This window comes from Bufo gargarizans, chromosome 3 (genome assembly GCF_014858855.1).
Source record: "Bufo gargarizans isolate SCDJY-AF-19 chromosome 3, ASM1485885v1, whole genome shotgun sequence".
Lineage (NCBI taxonomy): Eukaryota > Metazoa > Chordata > Amphibia > Anura > Bufonidae > Bufo > Bufo gargarizans.
Window position 1 is genome coordinate 214268775 of NC_058082.1, and position 23008 is coordinate 214291782.

Consider the following 23008-nt stretch of genomic DNA (forward strand, 5'->3'; position numbering starts at 1 on the left):
GTCATAATACAAGTTTTCTCAGTAAAGGCCATCAGAAATCTACATCTGTCAAATACAAACTGCAGGATCATATCTGACTGTGATTTATACAAGGTCCCCAACTCTCCCCCGTGAGGAATTTCAATGCCTGATCCATTTGTTCTCCTGTGAGATAAGTCGCTGCTAGAGATGCCTGGCAGTGGATTTCTCCTTGCTCCCCATTGAAAACACATACAGGCTCAGCTAAACCCAGCATATACAGCGCCTTGAAAAAGTATTCATACCACTTGAACTTTGACATTTTTTCACGTTACACCCACAAACTAACATTTTATTGGGATTTTATATGATAGTAGCACAAAGTAGCAAATGTGTGTGAAGTGAAAATAGAATGATACATGGCTTTCAAAAAGTTTTAATAAATACAAAGTGTGGTGTGCATTTGTATTCAGCCCCTCTCAAAACTTTGTAGGGTCACTTTTCACTGCAATTATAGCTGCAAGTCTTTGTAAAATAGCTTAATAGGGTATTCCCATCACATACAATGTGGGCATATCGCTAGGATATGCCCCCATTGTCTGATAGGTGCAGGTCTCACCTCTGGGACCCGCACCTACAACGAGAACGGATCGGGGAGAGCTGTGTCTGGAGGACCCCAGGGTCCGTCCTGCCCCCCGCTACTCCCATAGAAGTGAATGGGAGCGCACCGCGCATGCGCGGCCCCAGCTCCCATTCATTTTTATGGGGCAGACGGAAATAGCCGAGCCAACTCTCCGCTATTCGCCGTCCGTTCATTTCACCACTCCGTTCTCATTGTAGGTGAGAGTCCCAGAGGTGGGACCCGCACCTATCAGACAATTGGGGCATATCCTAGCGATATGCCCCCATTGTCTGAGATGGCAAAACCCCTTTAAGCTATTAGCATCTTAGGTCTGGACTTTGACTATGAATATGCTTTGACGTAAATCATTCCATTGTAGCTCTGGCTGTATGTTTAGGGTCCTGCAGGAATGTAAACCTCCGCCCAGTCTCAAGTCTTTTGAATCCTCTACCAGGTTTTCCTCCAGGATTGCCCAGTATTTAGCTCCATCTTTCCATCAACTCTGACCAGCTTCACTGTCCCTGCTGAATAAAAGCATCCCTACAGCATGATGTTGCCATCACCATGTTTCACGGTGGGGATGGTGTGTTCAGGGTGATGTGCACTGTTAGTTTTCCGCCACACACATACACGACTAATTGTTGTCCTGTGGACAGATTTTCCTGAGCTGTGCATCAATGCAGCTCCTCCAGAGTGACCATGGGCTTCTTAGCCGCTTCTCTAGTGCTCTTCTTATCTGGGCTGTCAGTTTAGGCCATGTTTTAGTAGGTTTGCAGTTGTGCCATACTCCTTCCATTTTGAGATTATGGATTGAACAGTGCTCCGTGAGATGTTCAGAGCTTGGGATATTTTTTTTATAACCCAACCCTGTTTTACACTACTCCACAGCTTTATCTCTGACCTGTCTGGTGTGTTCCTTGGTTTCCATGATGCTGTTTGATCACTAATGTTCACTAACAAATCTCTGAGGCCTTCACAGAAAAGATGTACCGTAGTTATGCTGAGAATAAATTACATACAGGTGGACTCTATTTACTAATTAGGTGACTTCTGAAGGCAATTGGTGAAACTGGATTTTATTTAGGGCTACAAGGGGGCTGAATACAAACGCACACCACACTTTCCAGATTTTTATGCATAAAAATTTTTGAAAACCATTTATCATTTTCTTTTAACTTCACACATACTTGCTACTTTGTTTTGGCGAACCTATGGCACAGGTGGGCACCCACACCCTGGAAAAAGTCTGAGCCGTACCAATATGCCTTACACTTTTCTTGCACTATGAACGGCACAAGCAGCTCACTGAATGTAGGCAGGCTATTAAAGCTAAATTCTAAAGTACACGGAAGATATACTATATTGGACTGTAGTATTCGTGTTAAATTGTCGTGTTGGCACTTCGCGATAAATATGTGGGTTCGGAGTTACATTTTGGGGACTCAGTCTGTAAAAGGTTCACCATCACTGGTCTATCACATCAAATCCCAATAAAATACATTATTTAGGTTTGTGGGTGTAAGGTGAAAAAAATTTGGAAAAGTTCAAGGGGTATGAATACTTTTCAAGGTACTGTGAGTGTATGGGGGGAGTTGAGAGAGATAGCTGACTATTCAGCTCACAACTACTGAAGGGGTATGGGCACTTTTACTCAGCTCCTCACAACCAAGATAAACAAATGCACATGTGCCAAGCTGCAGTGACTGCAATGCAAAACCAAACCCCAATTTGCAGCACCACACGGCGGGGTGCTAAGAAATATGCAGTTGAAATATTGTGTATTATTTTAAACATTAGGCTCCATTCAGATGTCCATAACTAGTTTTTCGGACCCACAAAACACGGACAGCTGCAATGTGCGTTCCGCATTTTGCGGACCGCACATTGCCAGCACTAATAGAATATGCCTATTATTGTTCGCAATTGCGGACAAGAAAAGGACATGTTCAATTTTTTTTCAGGAACGGAATTGCAGACCCGGAAGTGCTGCCCCATAGAAATGAATGGGTCCGCAATTCCGTTCCGCAAAATGCGGAACAAAATTGCGGACGTGTGAATGGGGCCTTATTACTACTACATTTCCTATACTTCTGCATGAGCACTAGGACGACATCTGCGTAAACATTGGGGAAAAAATGGTGAGGGGGAGCAGCACAGACAGTCAGTCACTAATACATTCAGGTTAGCAGACAACGTACAACAGTCCATCCCATAGAGCTAGCGCTTACCCGTCCAGAAGACTTCATTAGATTAGATGTCAGCACTCCTGCAGAATCTGTTCTTTTGCACCTTTACCGTCACATGGGTGAGGCAGGGACGTCGTATGGCGTACTGACGAGGGCGTAATAATAAACAGATTCCGCAGGAAAGCGGACATCTAATTTGCTTTTGTGAAGCGATGCATGAGAAGTCCTTCTCAAACCTCATTCATTGAAAGAGCCCGAGTGTGATTTACTACATTTACAACCTAGTACTACATGACAGGAATGAATAGAGATTACACTGCTGTATGTTTGATGGTTTTTAGCAGTTTGTTAGTGGGGTCCTTAGTTGTGAACCACTGCACACAACACAGTTATTACGTTACCTTACCATCCGCTATCATGCAGGCACAGAGCATGCTTTGGATGAAACTCACCAATTGCTAGGGCCCAGTATACCTCTGACTCACCACAAGCGATGCTCGAGTAAACTTGTGATCCAGGGACCTGAAGTAGTATTCGAAATGGGGCAACTCGGGCATTGGAATCCAGTACAGCATCCAGGGCACCCACAAGACGACCTATCACAATAAAATAGTAATAAACACTTAAAGGGAACCTGTCACCGGGATTGTGTATAGATCTGAGGACATGGGTTGCTAGATGGCCGCTAGCACATCCGCACTACCCAGTCTCCATAGCTCTGTAGCTTTTATTGTGTAAAAAAAAAAAAATTTGATACATATGCAAATGAACCTGAGACGAGTCCTGTACGTGAGAGGAGTCAGGGACAGGACTCATCTCGGGTTCATTTGCATATGTATCAAATCAGTTTTTTTACACAATAAAAAGCACACAGAGCTACGGGGACTGGGTATTGCAGATGTGCTAGCGGCCATCTAGCAACCCATGTCCTCAGCTCTATACCCAAAATCCAGGTGACAGGTTCCCTTTAAATAATCATTCATAACATATCTGTGGGTTTACATAAAATAATTATAACTGCACTGAAAATATGTCAGAGCAGAACCAATCTTAGCCAGATCACAATCTGAGGGCAGCATGTTATAGAGCAGGAGGAGCTGAGCAGATGGATAATATAGTAACTTGTAATTCATTCATTTAAACCTCATGTGGGGGGTCCTACTCAGTGAGTGACAGCCTTCTCTGTATGTTTAGTCATGTAGAATTAGCTGTCAATCACTGAGTGGCTCCGCCTACATGACTGACGTACAAAAAGAGCAGTGGTTGTAATGAATGAATTACCAATTTTACTGAAACTTCCCATAATACTATATAGCAATCTGCTCAGCTCCTCCTGCTCTATAACATGATGCCTGCAGATTGCACTGCATTTTCATGGTGAGTGGTTCTCGTTAACCCCTTCATGACATCCAACATACATGTACGAGATGGTGCCCGCTCTGGAGCAGGGCGAGAGCCATAGCTAGTTGGTGCCTACTGTTTCATACAGCAGACACCGGCGGCAATGCCGTCTGCGGACATTTAACCTCTCAGATGCCATGGTCAAATATCAAGCATTAAACCTGGAAGTGTGAGCTTCACGGGCTTGAACGCCTCCTCCCGGCAGAGATCGGGGAAGGCGTTCATTCATAGCCTAAACCATGTATCAGGCTTCCAGGCTCATTATTTGTATATTACAGTTCAGGCTAGCAGGTAGCAGCACGATTTCTGTATAGGATAATGGAGAAAATTCCATTACCCTATACAAATTGCAATCTGCAAAAAAAATAAAAAATAAAAGAATATAAAGATTCTAAATCACCCCCCCTTTCCCAAAATCAAAATACTTAAACAATAAAAAACAAAACAAAAGCATGGGCATTGTCATGTGCAAAAACATCCATATTAAAATAAAATAAAATGCATCCCATGCGGTGAATGGCCTAAAATGGCAGATTTGCAGTTTTTAATGACTTTTCCTCCCCCCAAAAATTTAATAAATACACAACCCAAAATGGTATTATCAAAAACTATTATGGCAATGAAAATAAAAATTAAAGGTTTTTATTTTTTTCAGTATTAAAACAAGAAAAAAAAAAAAAAAAAAACAACAGCAAAAGGAGTATATTAAAATGTATAAGAAGCTCTAAGACATGCTTGTCCATCCACGTACAGACTGCAAGTGTACACAAGCAGGCCGCATCTGTTAAGAGACGCTGTAAATAGCATAGTTCTCATTATTGGCATTCAGGAGCGTATGCACACAAATAGCAATAGCAAGAGAAGACTTATTTTTTTTTTTTTTTTTTAAACTTAAACACACACACTTGTTCACATGTGGCCTCTACTGAAGTTATGAAAATGGAAAAATTTTCTGGATGATAAACACTAATTTATTTAGATAATACAATACTTCTAGTACTGTTATGGTCAATTCACACAGAATTGTTGCACTTACAACTGTCCTTTTCATCTAAGGGCTTGTGCACATGAACATATTTTACTTCCGTTTCGGTTTTTTTTACAGGTCCGTATACAGAACCATTAAATTCAAAGTGGTCTTGAAAAAAACGAAAATGAAGCATGTGTCCGTATGTCCATTACGCAAATGAATAGAACATGGATGTAACACGAATGTAATTAGTTTTTTAGTTTTTTTTGCAGGTTCCGTGTTTTGCAGACTGCAAAATACATACGGCCGTGTGCATGAGCCCTGAATGTGAATTGAAAAAAGTAATGTGTTTGCTGGAGAAGCACAGAACGGACATTCAGTCACAGAAATTTCTGCAACAAATTTGCCTAAGGCTAGATTTACACTAGTGCTATGTATCCGGCAAGGAACGGCTGCCCGATTTCTCTGCATTCCGGCATTGCCGGAAGCTAAAAGGTCTCTATCCGTGCCCCATTAAAGGTATGCTGGATACAAAGCGCTAATGTAAAACTAGCTTTACAGTACTTTACATACTGGGGGGAATTTATTAAGATTGGCATTTCATACACCTGTCTTTAAAAAAAAATAAAAAAAATTGTGAAAGCATGGTGATTTCCCAGCAGATTTTGCCGCACATTTGGCAGCTAGTGTAGTTTTGTAAAACCCCATTCACTGTATTGTTCTGTACTTTGTTGCACATTTTGGAAGCACAATCTGTACTTATCAGGGGTGCACAAAAGGCCCAATAGGAACAGACAAATACAGAATTTATCAATGACAAAATATGATTTCAACTACAAAAGAAAATCTGCACTCAAGTAACAATGCATACAGAAAAACAGAGGCTTCTGTTAGAAAGGGGTATTTTTAAAAATAAAAATTTATAGAAAGTTCAAGTTCTAAGAATTTTCACACATAGGTTGCGGTTATGAGATAAAAAAATGATGGAAGTGTCTCTTTCACCACTAGTCCCAAAGGGAACATAAAGCAGAAGATCTGGTCCATATCCATTGGTTAAGCATGAAGCAAAGTCATTCTCTCTAGTAGTGTTTATATGGTGCATTTCCCCTTGAAAGCCGTACATAAAAAAAAAAAAACACATTTGTGGCTACTCCTGGCATGTCGGTTTTAGTAAATATGTATATTTCTCATGAAATACTGATTCCTCCTAGAATTTAAAAATTACAAAATAAAATTAACAACTAGTTGTCATCATCCTTCTTTTAAAATGGGACTGTCAGCTCTGACTGGATAGGGTCAGAGAGTATAGTGACACCCCCCAACCGGTAACACCCAGCTGTTAATCTATTCATACATGTCCAGGAGGTTTAACAGGGGAACGGCACAACACTGAGTTCTAAGTAGAAATACCCAGGTTTTATTATATTATGAAGAATACAAGTATTTACTAAAAGAAACACACGAGGAGGGCTGACAGGTCCAGTGTCAGTTTTTTTAAAATGTAGTAATGGTGCAGCACCCTGCCACCCTAATACTATAGAACCCACCCCAGCGCTATAAGTGGTAAGATTTACATATAAATATACAATCATGGACATATTAACACTTTCACGCCCGAAAACGTACATATACATCATGGGCATCGCTGCGTGCGAAAATGCCCATACTATTAAAATATAACAATATTAAGGGCTTACGGCAAATGGCGTAACGGGGAAAAAAAAAACAAAAAAAAAACAACAATTTGCCATTTTACCTACCCAATAATTATTATTATTTATTTATTTATTTTTTTTATAAAAAGTGATCAAAAAGTCACACACACTTAAAAGAACAGATCGCCCCGCAAAAAAAATGAGCCCTCACACAGCCCCGTACAGATAACTACAAAAAAGTTATAGGAGTCAGAATATGGTTATAAAATGTATCTATTTTTTTTTTTTCAGTATTATAACGCAAGATAAATTATACAAGTGTGCTATCGTTGGAACCGTACTGACCTGGAGAGGTCGATTTTACAGCATAGTGTACAGTGTAATTGAAAAAAAAATTCATGTAATGTTTTTTCCAAATTCTAACTCATTTGGAAAATGTTTAAGCCCTCATAAAGCTATGTCAACGGAAAAATCTAAAAGTTAGGACTATGGGAAGTGAAAAACGAAAAAACGCAAAATGAAAAATGGCCTGGGCCTGAAAGGGTTAAACTAATGTCACTGCAATATAAGACTGGGTAGCAAGGGGTAAATGGACATTTTATAGCAGATTTATACGCTCGTGCACATGGCTTCGTTGTGAAATCCGAAACGCCACAATTCATTTTAATGGCTGGAAGCTGTCGGTCATTTGTGAAGCACAGCACAACACGCGGCTATTTTAAGCGTGTGCAGTTTATAGTGCAAAGAGCTTTCCTTATATTTACTGTGTAATATAATCAGCCTGCCTGCAACATGACTGACTGCTGAGGTATGCCTCTATATTAAGATAATGCACCAAACTGGATGGCGAGATCTCACTGGCCTGGTACCATGCAGCTGCTTAAAGGGCAAGCTAAACGTGAGTGTGCATCCTACTTCTGTGTGTGTATTCACACTAGGCAAACACATTGTATTTAAATGGATAAACAAAAAAATAAATAAAATAAAAAAGATTAAAAAAAAAATAAAGCTTTCAGGGATGACGATGGGCTGCGATAATAGTTGAGCAGGAGAAAAACCACAGGAAACTCTGCGCTGTGTGTTACTTCCTCATTCAGTGCTGTGAATAATACGAAGGCGGACATTAGGTCTGTTGGCCAACTATGTGTATATACTGCGCTTATCTAGAGGAAGGAGCCACGGAATACATGAAAAAGTCCGAAAATATGAAATAATTGCTGCAGTAAAGCCAGAAGATGGAAGATACAAGAGTCACCCAGGGAAAAAGACACAAATATTAATGAACCTCATAATAATGTATGTGCCTGCTAATACAATCATAAGCAATTCATTGGATCTTGATACATTATACCAGTATTCCATCTATTTCAGTTCTAGTAAATGACTCTCTAACCTTGGCTTGATTCTAGCTAGTTCTCCAACCACAGCAGACAGGGTCTAAATCTAAGTTATATTTACTGTTTTCCTTCTTTACTGTACATCCCATTAAACATGTGCTCCATGGACAATGCCACTAAGTGCGTGTCCTGTGCAATGTATGCGTGCCTTTAAGAGCGAATTTGCACTAGATGCAAACATGTTGCATATTTGGAAGCTCAGATCTTGGATCTAAATAGGCAGCTTGAAATACTTAGGGGCATTACAAACCTGGAGAGAGGCTTAGACCTCACTGTGCAGGCAATGACTGGGGTCAGTGAAATGGAGGTAGGAGGAGGAGGGCAAGATCAGGACTATCAGGTCAGTAGTTGGGTTAATGTAGGAAGAAGGGTTAAAGGGTAAAGTGCCAGGGAGGCTAGCCCTGAGCTGGAATGCACTAGTAAATATGCCCGTTTGGCTGATACAGTCCTGATCAAAAGTTTAGGACCACACCTAAAAAAAAAAAAAAAAAAAATAAACCCCCCCAAAACAGAAATCCAACTTCCAAACATGAACTCCACCGTTATTGTTTATAACTTTAAAAAAAAAAAAAAACGGCATGCTTGATGCTAGGGTTTCCATGAGGTGAGTGGGAACATTTCTCCAAGTGGTGAAGACGGCCGCACGAAGGCCATCTACTGTCTAGAACTGTTGTCCATTTTTGTAAACTTCCCTTGCCATCCATCCCCAAAGGTTCTCAATTGGATTTAGATCAGGGGAACACGCAGGATGGGCCAAAAGAGTGATGTTATTCTCCTGGAAGAAGTCCCTTGTCCTGCGGGAATTGTGTACTGTAGCGTTGTCCTGTTGAAAAACCCAGTCAGTTGCCACACAGACGAGGGCCCTCAGTCATGAGGAATGCTCTCTGCAACATCTGGACATAGCCAGCGGCCATTTGACGCCCCTGTACTTCCTGAAGCTCCATTGTTCCACTGAAGGAAAAAGCACCACAGACCATTATGGCGCCCCTCAACTGTGGCACGTAGAAAACATCTCAGGTGGGATCTGCTTGTCATGCCAGTAACGTTGGAAACCATCAGGACCATCAAGGTTACATTTCTCATTAGAGAATAAAACTTTCTTCCACCTTTGAATGTCCCATGTTTGGTGCTCTCTTGCAAAGTCCAAACGAGCAGTTCTGTGGCGTTCAAGGAGATGAGGCCTTTGAAGAAGTTTTTTGTTTTTGAAGCCCTTCAGTCTCAGATGCCGTCTGATGGTTATGGGGCTGCAGTCAGCACCAGTAAGGGCCTTAATTTGGGTCGAGGATCGTCCAGTGTCTTGACAAACAGCGAATTGGATCCTCCGGCTCAGTGCTGGTGAAATTTTTAGGGGTCTTCCACTTGACTTTTGTGTTCCATAGCCCTCAGGATCATTTAAGAAATTCCAAATGACTGTCTTACTGCGTCCCACCTCAGCAGCGATGGCACGCTGTGAGAGACCCTGCTTATGCAGTTCAACAACAGACCACGTTCAAAAAGGGAGAGTTTTTTTGCTTTTGCCATCACAACGTGTGACTACCTGACAGAAAATGACAATGAATCCACATCTTTGCACAGATTTGGCCTTTTAAAGGCATGTGGACCTAAACTTTTGATCAGCTGAAAAACAGCCTGTTTTAGTTTATTCATTGTTTTCATTAAATTAAATTCTCAAAAAATGTTTTGTCTCACTCCCATTTCTTCTTGTTGCATGTTGAAGCTCTACTTGGAACCTAGTTAAGATCCAGCCATGCTAAATATGATTTTCTGCCATGTTTCAAGTTGTCTTAAAAACTTTTGATCAGGACTGTATTAGGGATGAAAGCCCAGGGCCAGCAACACTGCAGCAGGGCAATTGTTCTAGCAACCAGGAGGATGACCGCTGCAGGAAGGATGGGAAAAGGAGTGCAGCAATATATACAGGATTAAGAAAATCCAGTTTATGCATTCCATATCTCTGTGCCTATTATGAACTTTCCTTTAAAAAGACTTAGTAAGTAGTGTACTGCCCACCACTAAAGGAGCACGTAGCTCTGAAACGCGTCTGGTGCTGAGAGGAGACAGTACACAAGAAAACAGCTATAACTGACCCAAAATATCAAACTCTATAATCAAGTTTCTTTAATAACTAATGGAGCGCTCCACAAGTTTCACTGATTAGTTGGCATCCAATAGCAGGGCGGATCGGCAACTCTGCATCACGTGGGTTGCCAAAGAACCGAAACCAACACAGCAAAGCGCCCTTACTGATATTCGCCCATCTTAGGGATTTTTTTTAGGGATGTTATAATATTTGAATGTTACGTGACGTGGACATAAATTTTATGTTTTTTGCTTTCTTTATTTGATTTTCATGTTTATTTTTTTAATATTCTTATCTATATGTACTGAATAAACAATTTTAGGTATCTATATTTTGCCCGTTTCCTTGCAACTGCCAGATATTAGAGTGCCCTAAATATCATTTATCATTTCTAATAGTGCAGAGCTTGTTGGAAATGTTACTGTTCGAGAAACACTAGGTAATAGTGACCACAATATAATTCTATTCCCCCTAAACTATAAGAAGCAAACTGTCAGACAGAGCGAAAATACAGAATTTTAAAAAGGGAAATTTCCCTGGGTTGAGGGCAACATTTCGGGGCATAGACTGGGAGCAGCTACTGTCACATAATACTGAGGATAAATGGGGGAGATTTAAATCCACATTTAGTTATTGAACAAAAAACAGGTATTCCTTTAGGTAACAAGTATAAACGGCTAAAATTAAACCCCCCATGACTTACAGCTACTGTAAAAAGGCCAATAAAAGACAAAAGAAAGGGCATTTAAAAAAAAAAAATAATAATAATAATAATAATAATCTGAGGGGTCAGCTGTAGCATTTGAAGTTTACAAAGGGATTAATAAAATCTGTAAAAAGGAGATAAAATTAGCAAAAATACAAAAACGAGCAGCTGGTGGCAAAAGAGCAGAACAAATCCCCAAAAATCTTTAAATTTATAAATGCTAAAAAACCAAGGTCTGATGAGGCAAGTCCCCTAAATAATGGTAATGGGGGGGTTAGTCACTGAAGATCAGGAAAAGGCAGAGTTACTAAATTGAGTTTTTAGCTCTGTATATTGAAGAGAGCTGATATTTGTGGTGCTGGGGCTGTTAGTACATCCAGTAATATACTCAATTGGCTAACTGTAGATATGGTCCAAGATAAAGTTAAATAAAGGTATTATGATGATCACAGGTCGGCACTGCTGTTTGAGGTCGCGGTGCACGAGTCTATGGGATGGCGTCCCAATGTAAAATTAGTAGAAAAGACCGGCACTCTCTGTAGATGATTCTTTGTATTTATTCAGTCGCATATACAGGCAATAAGTGACGCGTTTCGGTGCTACCGCACCTTCATCAGACTTATGAAGTCTGATGAAGGTGCGGTAGCACCGAAACGCGTCACTTATTGCCTGTATATATGACTGAATAAATACAAAGAATCATCTACAGCGAGTGCCGGTCTTTTCTACTAATGTTAAATAAAGGTAAATGTGCACAAGGCTCCGGGTCCAGATGGATTACACCCAAGAGTGCTTAAAGTATAACTGTCATGGATTGTGGTGATTAATATCTCCTTGGTGGCCCCATTTCAACTTTTCGCTGTGTATTCCACATTTTTGTTCCCTGTACTGCCTACTTTTACATGTGCTTAAAATAGTGTTGCTAGGCATGGTCCATCTATCTGTTGAAGGACGGAGGACGCAGAAGCAGGCAGCGTGCAAGGTCAGATTACAGACAGCCAGGGACTGTGTGTAAATGATTAAAGCCAGGTCCTCCCCAGCAGCTGATAACAGTGCCTGGGCTGTGTGCACTCCTCCCTGTCCTTGCGCTTGGCAGACGCTCCCTCACTCAGCAGAGCTGGAGAATGCAGAGTTGGTGCAGCGCAGACCAGGGAAGGGAGATCTGCCGTCTGCTCAGTGTATAAATGAAAGCAACATGTGGTAAGAGGACCCCTTTGTGCTGCAGGAGATAAACCCTTTAGGCGGGAGGGCTCTGGTTACTGACACTTTTGGGGGGCTATTGTTACTGGCTAGTGAGGGCAGGCGGGATTAGCCTCAGGGTGAGGGCAGTGGCGGCCATCTAAACTGAATAGTGAAATTGCCGTTTTATGCAGACTGGTTGCTAAGGGCTGAATCTTATTAAATATGGGGTAAGTCAGTCTAATAGTAACTGATTCTGGAATATCATGTTATTAGTAACTACATATATGAAAATTGAAATTAGGGTCTAAGTGTGACAGTTATCCTTTAAAGAGCTCAGTTCAGTCATTGCTGAACTGCTGTTTATAAATTTTTAAAGATTCTCTACGTAAATGTGATACCCATATTCAAATAAGGATCTAGGTCCTCCACAGGCAATTATAGACCAGTTAGTTTAAACTCTGTTGGGGGAAAAAATGTTTGAAGGACTCTTAAGGGACTATATACAGGAGCATGTGGAAAGTATAGTCTGTAATTGGTTTGAAAACTGGCTGAAGGACCGCGTCCAGAGTTGTGGTCAATGATTCCTATTCAGATTGGTCCCGGGTTATATATTGAATACCCCAAGGTTCAGTGCTGGGTCCTCTCTTATTTAATTTTTTTGCTAATGATATTGAGGACGGGATTAATAGCACCATTTCTATTTTTGCAGATGACACTAAGCTATGTAGTATTGTACAGTCTATGAAAGATGTCCATAAACTACAAGCCGACTTGGACACTCTGAGTGATTGGGCCTCAACTTGGCAAATGAGGTTCAATGTGGACAAATGTAAAGTTATGCATCTTGGTAGTAATAATCTCTGTGCTTCATATGTCCTAGGAGATGTAACACTGGGAGAGTCACATAGATGGTAGAATAAATAACAGCATAGAATGTCAGTCAGCTGCTTCTAAGGCCACCAGGATATTGTCATGCATTAAACGAGGCAGGCATGTAATATTAACACGTTACAAAGCGTTGGTGCGGCCTCAACTGGAATATGCAGTTCAGTTCTGGGCACCAGTACATAGAAAGGATGCACGGCAGCTGGAAACAGTACAGAGGACAGCGACTAAACTGATAAGGGGCATGGAGGGTCTTAGTTATAATGAAAGATTAAAAGTAGGGATCGACCGATATAGATTTTTTAGAATCGATACTGATAACCTGTGAACGATCAGAAATCATGAATATCGGCCAATAATTGGTTAATCCCCAATCAAAAGAATTTAATTTATTTAGTCTTGAGAAGAGACGTCTAAAGGGGGGGGGGGGGACATGATTAACCTAAGCTCCATTCAAGTGAACAGAGTGATAGATCATCAGTTTAAACAAACTGCAGAACCCCTTTACGATGTAATTGCAAATCCATCACATAAGCCTGGAAACTAGTTACGTTTATTTCCCAGCACCTCCACATATGTCTAATGTTAGGCAATAGCAGGATCTAGCGGAAAGCCTTAAGACTACTGTTTTTTCTTTTATGCAACAGGAGAAAATGGTAGTCTGGGGTGGATTAGTCATGTGTTACTACGGTAACAGGTCAAAGCGTGTTAGTAGTGATCACAAGTGCTCAAATAAGCGTTAGATCTGATCTGTGTATACCCTGATACTGCACACGGAGAACAGCTTCTGCCATCTGATGGGAGACTGCACAGTTCCGGTATCTAGCCACAGGAGAATGTGAACCAACCTGCCCGGATTCAGATCATACAGCATTATTAAATACAATATGAAGAATACGCAATGGAAACCACTGCCCCATTTAATACGAGTGAATATTGCACGTCTGTTTTCCACCCAGATGTGATGCTGTCTGTCTTTCAATGGGTCTGTATACTTGAACATTGTTTACCACAGATTTCAGGGAAAAAAATAAATAAAAAATCGCAGCATGTTTTATATTTTGTGTTTTCACGCTGCTCTAGTTCCACAGAAGTGAATGGAGCTTGCGTGAAAAACTGAAGGCGTCCAGATACAATGCGTTTATCACTGATGGTTACAAGGAGATGTGGAGTGTTATTCTTTCGTTTTTCTTCATGTGCATGAAAAACGCATACAAAACGTGCAGAAAAAAAAAAAAATACTGAACACAGTCGCAGAAAAGAAATAAAAAATAAAATAAAAAATGATTCAACTTGCGTGCAAGACTATCAGTTTTTCCCTGAACAGACCGTGACTTGTGTGAAATAAACCAAAGGGTACTTACTAGTGATTACGGTCAGTCATAAAATATCTCTAGGTTGGATAAAACATAAGGCCTCATGCACACAACCGTGGTTAGGGTCAAAATCTGAGCCGCATTTGTTGCGAGTTGGAAGTGGACCCATTCACCTCAAAACAGAATATCTCCTATTCTTATCCGTATCACGGACTGTAAAGCCGACCCCAATGCAATAGTAAAGTTTTATAAAATTTTAAGATTCAAGTTCTCCCAGCGTAAAATAAGAAAATAAAAAAATGTCTAAAATCTCACCGCAGTGGCCATTTTCCATATCCTGATCTTCCTATAAAAGAAACATAACAGGAACCAGACACTCCAGCCTGAAGTGTTCCTTGGCTCACTGACACTACATTCCTTGAGCATAGTCTTCACTCATTATTATCCTCTATGCACTTATGTGCATCTAATACAACCTTCTCTAGTGTAGATATTCCGGCAATCACACAACAATACCTAAAACATATTAGTATACTTTCCAGATGTGGAAATATGATACAAATGGTAATAATGGGAGCTGTTCCCATAGGCGATATTTCTCAATACTGGAGGTTGCATTCTCCCTATGGCTCCAGAAAATAATGGAAAAGATTTTAATACAGCTGTATGATGTAGAGTAAAACACGTTCTTCATACCCCTTAGGCTACATGCACAGGACCGTATGTGTTTTACGGTCCGCAAAAATAAACGGACGACATCAGTATGCCATCCATTTATTTTTTTGCAGATCCATTGTAACAATGCCTAAAACGGACAAGAATAGGACATGTTCCATTTTTTATTTTGTTTTTTGCGGGGCTACGGAACAGACATTTAGATCGCAAACGGTGTGCTGTCCGCATTTTTTTGCGGACCCATTGAAATGAATGGGTCCGCATCCTATCCGCAAAAAAAAAAAAAAAAAAAGAAACACGGAACGGACACAAGATACGTTCGTTTGCATGAGACCTTACACTGCATTTTCTCTTATGATGGAGAAACCATGACTTCAGGACAAAGATGCCTGAAAGAGGAGCTAATACTATAAGGTCATAGATGGCAGTAATGGGACATTACTCTGATATATAACATAGAAGGCGGCTTGAGTTAAATTAAAGTACACAGAAGATTACACACAGTAAAGCAATAATGGGCTAATGGACCGCCATAAATTGCCTCCATTATCCCGTAATTAAAGTCTATTGAACCATTAACAAGGTGATTCATGTCAGAACCATCACTAGATCACAGGCAGTTACATCTAGGAGATGGAGACAACGGCTTGATATACCGCTCTGGAGATGAACAGGGGGCAGAGAGGAAGGCATAATACATGCTAGGGGCATAGCCGTCCTGTGAGCCAGGTACATGCCAGGAAATATACAGACGTGGACAAAATTGTTGGTACCCTTTGGTCAATGAAAGAAAAAGTCACAATGGTCACAGAAATAACTTTAATCTGACAAAAGTAATAATAAATTAAAATTCTATAAATGTTAACCAATGAAAGTCAGACATTGTTTTTCAACCATGCTTCAACAGAATTATGTAAAAAAATAAACTCATGAAACAGGCATGGACAAAAATGATGGTACCCCTAACTTAATATTTTGTTGCGCAACCTTTTGAGGCAATCACTGCAATCAAACGCTTCCTGTAACTGTCAATGAGACATCTGCACCTCTCAGCAGGTATTTTGGCCCACTCCTCATGAGCAAACTGCTCCAGTTGTGTCCGGTTTGAAGGGTGCCTTTTCCAGACTGCATGTTTCAGCTCCTTCCAAAGATGCTCAATAGGATTGAGGTCAGGGCTCATAGAAGGCCACTTTAGAATAGTCCAATTTTTTCCTCTTAGCCATTCTTGGGTGTTTTTAGCGGTGTGTTTTGGGTCATTGTCCTGTTGCAAGACCCATGACCTGCGACTGAGACCAAGCTTTCTGACACTGGCTAGTACATTTCTCTCTAGAATTCCTTGATAGTCTTGAGATTTCATTGTACCCTGCACAGATTCAAGACACCCTGTGCCAGACGCAGCAAAGCAGCCCCAGAACATAACAGAGCCTCCTCCATGTTTCACAGTAGGGACAGTGTTCTTTTCTTGATATGCTTCATTTTTTCGTCTGTGAACATACAGCTGATGTGCCTTGGCAAAAACTTCGATTTTTGTCTCATCTGTCCACAGGACATTCTCCCAGAAGCTTTGTGGCTTGTCAACATGTAGTTTGGCATATTCCAGTCTTGCTTTTTTATGATTCGTTTTCAACAATGGTGTCCTCCTTGGTCGTCTCCCATGTAGTCCACTTTGGCTCAAACAACGACGGATGGTGCGATCTGACACTGATGTTCCTTGAGCATGAAGTTCACCTTGAATCTCTTTAGAAGTCTTTCTAGGCTCTTTTGTTACCATTCGGATTATCCGTCTCTTAGATTTGTCATCAATTTTCCTCCTGCGGCCACGTCCAGGGAGGTTGGCTACAGTCCCATGGATCTTAAACTTATGAATAATATGTGCAACTGTACTCACAGGAACATCTAGTTGCTTGGAGATGGTCTTATAGCCTTTACCTTTAACATGCTTGTCTATAATTTTCTTTCTGATCTCTTGAGACAGCTCTTTCCTTTGCTTCCTCTGGTCCATGTCGAGTGTGGTACACACCATATCACCAAACAACACAGTGATTACCTGGAGCCATATATATAGGCCCAATGGCTGATTACAAGGTTGTAGACACCTGTGATGCTAATTAGTGGACACACCTTGAATTAACATGTCCCTTTGGTCACATTATGTTCTGTGTTTTCTAGGGGTACCATCATTTTTGTCCATGCCTGTTTCATGAGTTTATTTTTTTACATAATTCTGTTGAAGCATGGTTGAAAAACAATGTCTGACTTTCATTGGTTAACATTTATAGAATTTTAATTTATTATTACTTTTGTCAGATTAAAGTTATTTCTGTGACCATTGTGACTTTTTCTTTCATTGACCAAAGGGTACCAACAATTTTGTCCACGTCTGTATCTATATTATAAAAAGGAATGTCCATTGTCTGTCCTCTTTAGGTATCCAATCACCTAAACCAAGCATGTCAAACTCAAAGGCTAACATGGGCCAAAAAAACAAAATTTAAGTTTATGTGGGCCGCATCAAAAAAAAATATATATATTTTTTTTTACAATATAATGCAGACAGATCCGTTCTGAACGCAAGTGTGAAAGTAGCCTAAGGGGCGAGAACCTGGGATCTTTCATCCCTTGTCCTATTCAGCTCTATCAGGGTGAATAGGACTTCACACTGTCCCTGCTGCTCTGTGCCTTGTGCACACAGCATCAGGGATGTTACCATGGCAACCAGGGCTTCTGTAGCGTCCTGGCTGCCATGGTAACTGATCGGAGCCCCAGGCTTACACAGCTGGGGCTCCGATCAGAAGCTGCCACTGCACCACCAGTCCCTGTGGCCACTGCCACCAATGATTTTAATACTGGGGGGGTTGAGAGGGGCTGGCGCACTGTGCCACCAATGATTTTAATGGGATGGGGGGTTGAGGGGGGGGGGGGGCACACTGCACCACCAATGATAAATTACCCCTTTATACAGGAGGCTGGTACTGGCAGATCAGCAGTTAACCCCTCAGGTGCGGCACCTAAGGGGTTAACTGCCTCTGATCGCAGCTCCCTGTCAGCGGCAGGGTGCCGGCAATGCGATTCTGCTGCCGGCACCCACCTCCTGTATTGTGTTAAAGACTGACTTTCACTATCAGGCCACAGAGTGGCGCTCAGCGATGTCTCAGCACTCACCATTAGTCCTGGGCGCCGCTCCGTTCGCCTGCAGTGCTCCATTACTGTCTCCTCTCCTGCTCCACATGCTGCTGATTACTATCGGAGCGATGGGAGGAGACATCAGCTTCACTAGTGAGCGTTCCTTCTTCCTGGCTGTAGCGCTGTCCAATCGCAGCGCAGGGAGAAGGAACGCCCACTAGTGAAGCTGATGTCTCCTCCCATCGCTCCGATAGTAATCAGCAGCATGTGGAGCAGGAGAGGAGACAGTAATGGGGCACTGCGGGCGAACGGAGCGGCGCCCAGGACTAATGGTGAGTGCTGAGACATCGCTGGGCGCCGCTCTGTGTGGGAAATGGGAATAGTCCTATCATTGGTGGCTCAGTGCGCCCGCCCCTCCTCCGCCCCTCTCTCCTCATTGGTGGCGCAGTGCGCCCGCCCCTCCTCCCCCCCCCCCTCTCTTCTCATTGGCGGCAGCGGCAGCAGCACAGGGGGAGGGAGGACAGCTTCCTTCTCCCTGTGCTGCTGAGAGAACATGAGCGCGCCGATAGCAGCGCGCTCATGTTCAGAGATACTAGACTGCCGGGCCGCAAAGATATTCATTGCGGGCCGCATGCGGCCTGCGGGCCGCATGTTTGACACCCATGAACTAAACCATCTGACCTCAAATTTTCACACAGGTAAATAGAGTGTCCGGGAAGATAAGGCTCCTAATTATGCCGGACATTCCTGGGCCAGCAGTAGGCATGACAAGAGGGCGCAAGCTCCAGCCAAAGTTACAATGTCTCCACCTTCCTTCTAATATCTTCTCATAAACACAGCAACTTTGGCAGATATGTAAATCTGGTGTCCGGGAAGGTTTTTTGTAAAGATCCTGAACTTGCCGGATATCACTGGGTACGTTAGGAATGACACGAGGACGCAATCATCTTCTCACAGACATCGCAACACACTTGCTTGCGGTTCACTGCTATAATATACATACACACATACAATACAGCACTCGCTCACTGTTCTGTTATAAACCATTATCCAAGGATTGTACATACAGTTGAAACCAGAAGCTTACATACTCTATATAAAAAGACAAACATGCATGTTTTTCTCAATCTGACAAGAAGTCTGAATAAACCGTTTTTGGTCAATTATTATTATTAGCCAAATGCCAGAATAATGAGAGAATGTTTTAAGGCATGGTTATTACTTTCTGCAATGTCAAAAGTTTACATACACTAAGATTACTATAGTTGTAAGGCAGCTCTCACCTGCGCACGGATGCCGCACCTGGATGCGGTAAAGTCCAGAAATGTACAAAGAAAAAATCCAGCTCAGTTCAGGTGACATATGGTAGACTTTACTCCAACGTCTAAAATCCGTACAGCAAGTGTAAATTACGCGTTTCGGACCTCTTAGATATATGGGTCCTTCCTCTTAGATATATGGGTCCTTCCTTTAGACGTTGGAATAAAGTCTACCATACTTCACCTGAACTGAGCTGGATTTTTTCTTTGTACACCAAGATTACTATGCCTTTAAACAATTCTGGACTGCGCATATGATGAGGTCATGTGTTTGGAAGCTTCTGTTAGGTTTGTTGGCGACATCTGAGCTAATTAGAGACACACCTGTGTAGGGTTATTGTGGGTATCAAAATATCGATACCCAATCAATACTTTTATTCGCCTTTTATCGATAGTGGCTCAGTTTCAGATAACAGAGCACGCTGCTGTCAGCATGCGCCATGTTCCCTCAGCAGCACAGGGAAGAAGGAGTCACTCTCTCCCTCCCCCTGTGCCGCTGCCAATTAGGAGAGAGAGGAGCGGAGGAGGGACGGGCACACTGCGCCACCAATGAAAACTGACGTCTAATGCAGATTAGGGCTGCACGATATGGGAATTTTGTGCGATTGCGATTAGGGCCCTAAAAATTGCGATAACGATATGCGATGCGATATTTTAAAATAATTGTGCTAGAGGTCTATTTGCTTGGATTTTCCCATATGAGCCGCTGACGCGGCTGGGTATGACATAGTTATGGGGGGGGATCTGTGGAGGGCGCTGTGTTGTGGGGGGGGGGATCTGTGGAGGGCGCTGTGTTGTGGGGGGGGGGATCTGTGGAGGGCGCTGTTTGTGGGGGGGGGGGGATCTGTGGAGGGCGCTGTGTTGTGGGGGGGGGGATCTGTGGAGGGAGCTGTGTTGTGGGGGGGGGGGGGATCTGTGGAGGGCGCTGTGTTGTGGGGGGGGGGATCTGTGGAGGGCGCTGTGTGTGGGGGGGGGGGATCTGTGGAGGGCGCTGTGTTGTGGGGGGGGGATCTGTGGAGGGGCGCTTGTGTTGTGGGGGGGGGATCTGTGAGGGCGCTGTTGCTTGTTGTGGGGGGGGGGATCTGTGGAGGGCGCTGTGTTGTGGGGGGGGGGATCTGTGGAGGGCGCTGTGTTGTGGGGGGGGGATCTGTGGAGGGCGCTGTGTTGTGGGGGGGGGATCTGTGGCTGGGCGCGTGTGTGGGGGGGGGATCTGTGGAGGGCGCTGTGTAGTGGGATCTGTGGAGGGCGCTGTTATGTGGGGGATCTGTGCGAGGGCGCACTGTTCTGTGGGGATCTGTGGAGGGCGCTGTCTATGTGGGGGATCTGTGGAGGGCGCTGTTATGTGGGGGATCTGTGGAGGGCGCTGTTATGTGGGGGATCTGTGGAGGGCGCTGTTATGTGGGGGATCTGTGGAGGGCGCTGTTATGTGGGGGATCTGTGGAGGGCGCTGTTATGTGGGGGATCTGTGGAGGGCGCTGTTATGTGGGGGATCTGTGGAGGGCGCTGTTATGTGGGGGATCTGTGGAGGGCGCTGTTATGTGGGGGATCTGTGGAGGGCGCTGTTATGTGGGGGATCTGTGGAGGGCGCTGTTATATGGGGGATCTGTGGAGGGCGCTGTTATATGGGGGATCTGTGGAGGGCGCTGTTATATGGGGGATCTGTGGAGGGCGCTGTTATATGGGGGACCTGTGGAGGACACTTATGGGGGACCTGTGGATGGCACTGTTATAGGGGATGTGTGGAGGACACATAGGGCCATGAGGGGGACCAGCTTAAGACATATAGCATCTTATGCTGGTCCCCCTCATGTGTCCTAAACTGGGCACATAACTGCCTTTTGCGTGTAAAGTGTTTTACTAGTGTGTGTGTGGGTGAAACAATCTCTCTCCTAACAGGTCCGGCCTCTGTACTCACTATGAATGCAATGCACTGCAGCGAGCGTTACTAAGTGACGTCTCACGCGCCGGCCAGCCACCTCGCTGCCGCTCGCTGCAGAGCATTGCATTCATAGTGAGTACAGAGGCCGGACCTGTTAGGAGAGAGATTGTTTCACCCACACACACACACTAGTAAAACACTTTACACGCAAAAGGCAGTTATGTGCGCGGGGCCCCTTTATATATAATCGCGGCATTTTCGAGTCGGCCAAATCGCCATATCGCATTTGCCGATTATCGCGATTCGATTATTTTTTCGATTTATCGTGCAGCCCTAATGCAGATACAGGAGGCGGGTGTGGCAGCAGAATCACATAGCCTGCACCCGACCTCTGTGACATTGCAGAGCCCTGGTAGCAGTGGCTATAGGGTCCCCCCCCCTCCTCCTCCTCATTGGTGGTACAGTGGCAGGTTCTGATCGGAGACCCAGCAGTGTAATCCTGGGGCTCCGATCGGTTACCATGGTAACCAGGACACTACTGAAGCTCTGGCTGCCATGGTAAACTACCTGCTGCTGTGTGTACTATGCACAGGGCAGCAGGGAGAGTGTGAAGTCCTAGTCACCCTGATAGAGCTCTATTAGGGCGAATAGGACAAGGGATTAAAAGATCCCAGGTTCTAGCCCCTAAGGGGGGGAAATGGTTATTAAATAAAAAGTAAAAAAAATATAAATAATACCGGTAATAAATACACCAAAATATTAAGTATAAATCACTTTTCCCAATTTTACATATAAAATATATGAACAGTAAATAAATCACATATCGCCATGTCCGAAAAGTCCAAACTATTAAAATAAAAAAAATATCTCCTATGCGGTGAACGCCGTAACAGAAAAAAATAAAATAAAACTGCGTAATTCCCCATATATTTTTTGTCACCTTGTCCCCCTCAAAAATAGGATAGGACTGTTCGATTAAGGGCCGGACGTTCCATAAAATGCGGAATGCACGCGGCTTTTTTTTGGTATTTTATTTTTTTGCGTAGTATCGAGTATTGCAATACTTTTTTTATGTTATCGATTTCAAGATACGGCTGTAGTAGAGTCAACACACATGCTTTATGAGACGTGTTATCTAAACTAAATGCGTTAAGCAAACACCTTCAATTGATTTTCAATGGCTTTTGTCTCAAGATAACTCAAATTTCTTAACTCATCACGTTAAGAGCTTGAGCGCTAACTCTGCTACATCTGTACCTGAAGCGGCTCGTTCATCTGTACAATTATACGCAAGTACAAACAAGATGGGAATGTCCAGTCATCATACTCCCCTGCATAACGGAAACGGGACAGATCCGTTATGCAGCCCATAGACTTCTATTATGACAGAATGAATAACGGAATTCCTCTAAAGGCATTCCATTATGCATTCAGTCACAGAATTGTGTTATGTATTCCTTTACCACAGATCATAATGCAATTCTGCTTTTACCACCAAACGAAGCGTGAACGAACAAATATGAAATTCGCTCATCTCTAGTGGCCATCACAAAGCCCTGATCTCAATCCTATTGAAAATTTATGGGCAAAGCTGAAAAGACAGGTGCGAGCAAGGCGACCAACAAACATGGCTCAGTTACACCAGTTTTGTCAG

General features: G+C 42.9%; 1 protein-coding gene across 1 annotated transcript in view; it reads right to left on the reverse strand.

The window, feature by feature from the left end:
- The window catches only part of TBC1D8 (TBC1 domain family member 8), an 89280-nt gene that overhangs the window by 61790 nt on the left and 4482 nt on the right, over positions 1–23008 (reverse strand). The window contains 1 exon segment of the mRNA XM_044284566.1: positions 3252–3362. Within this exon segment, the coding sequence (XP_044140501.1) occupies positions 3252–3362 (111 nt within the window).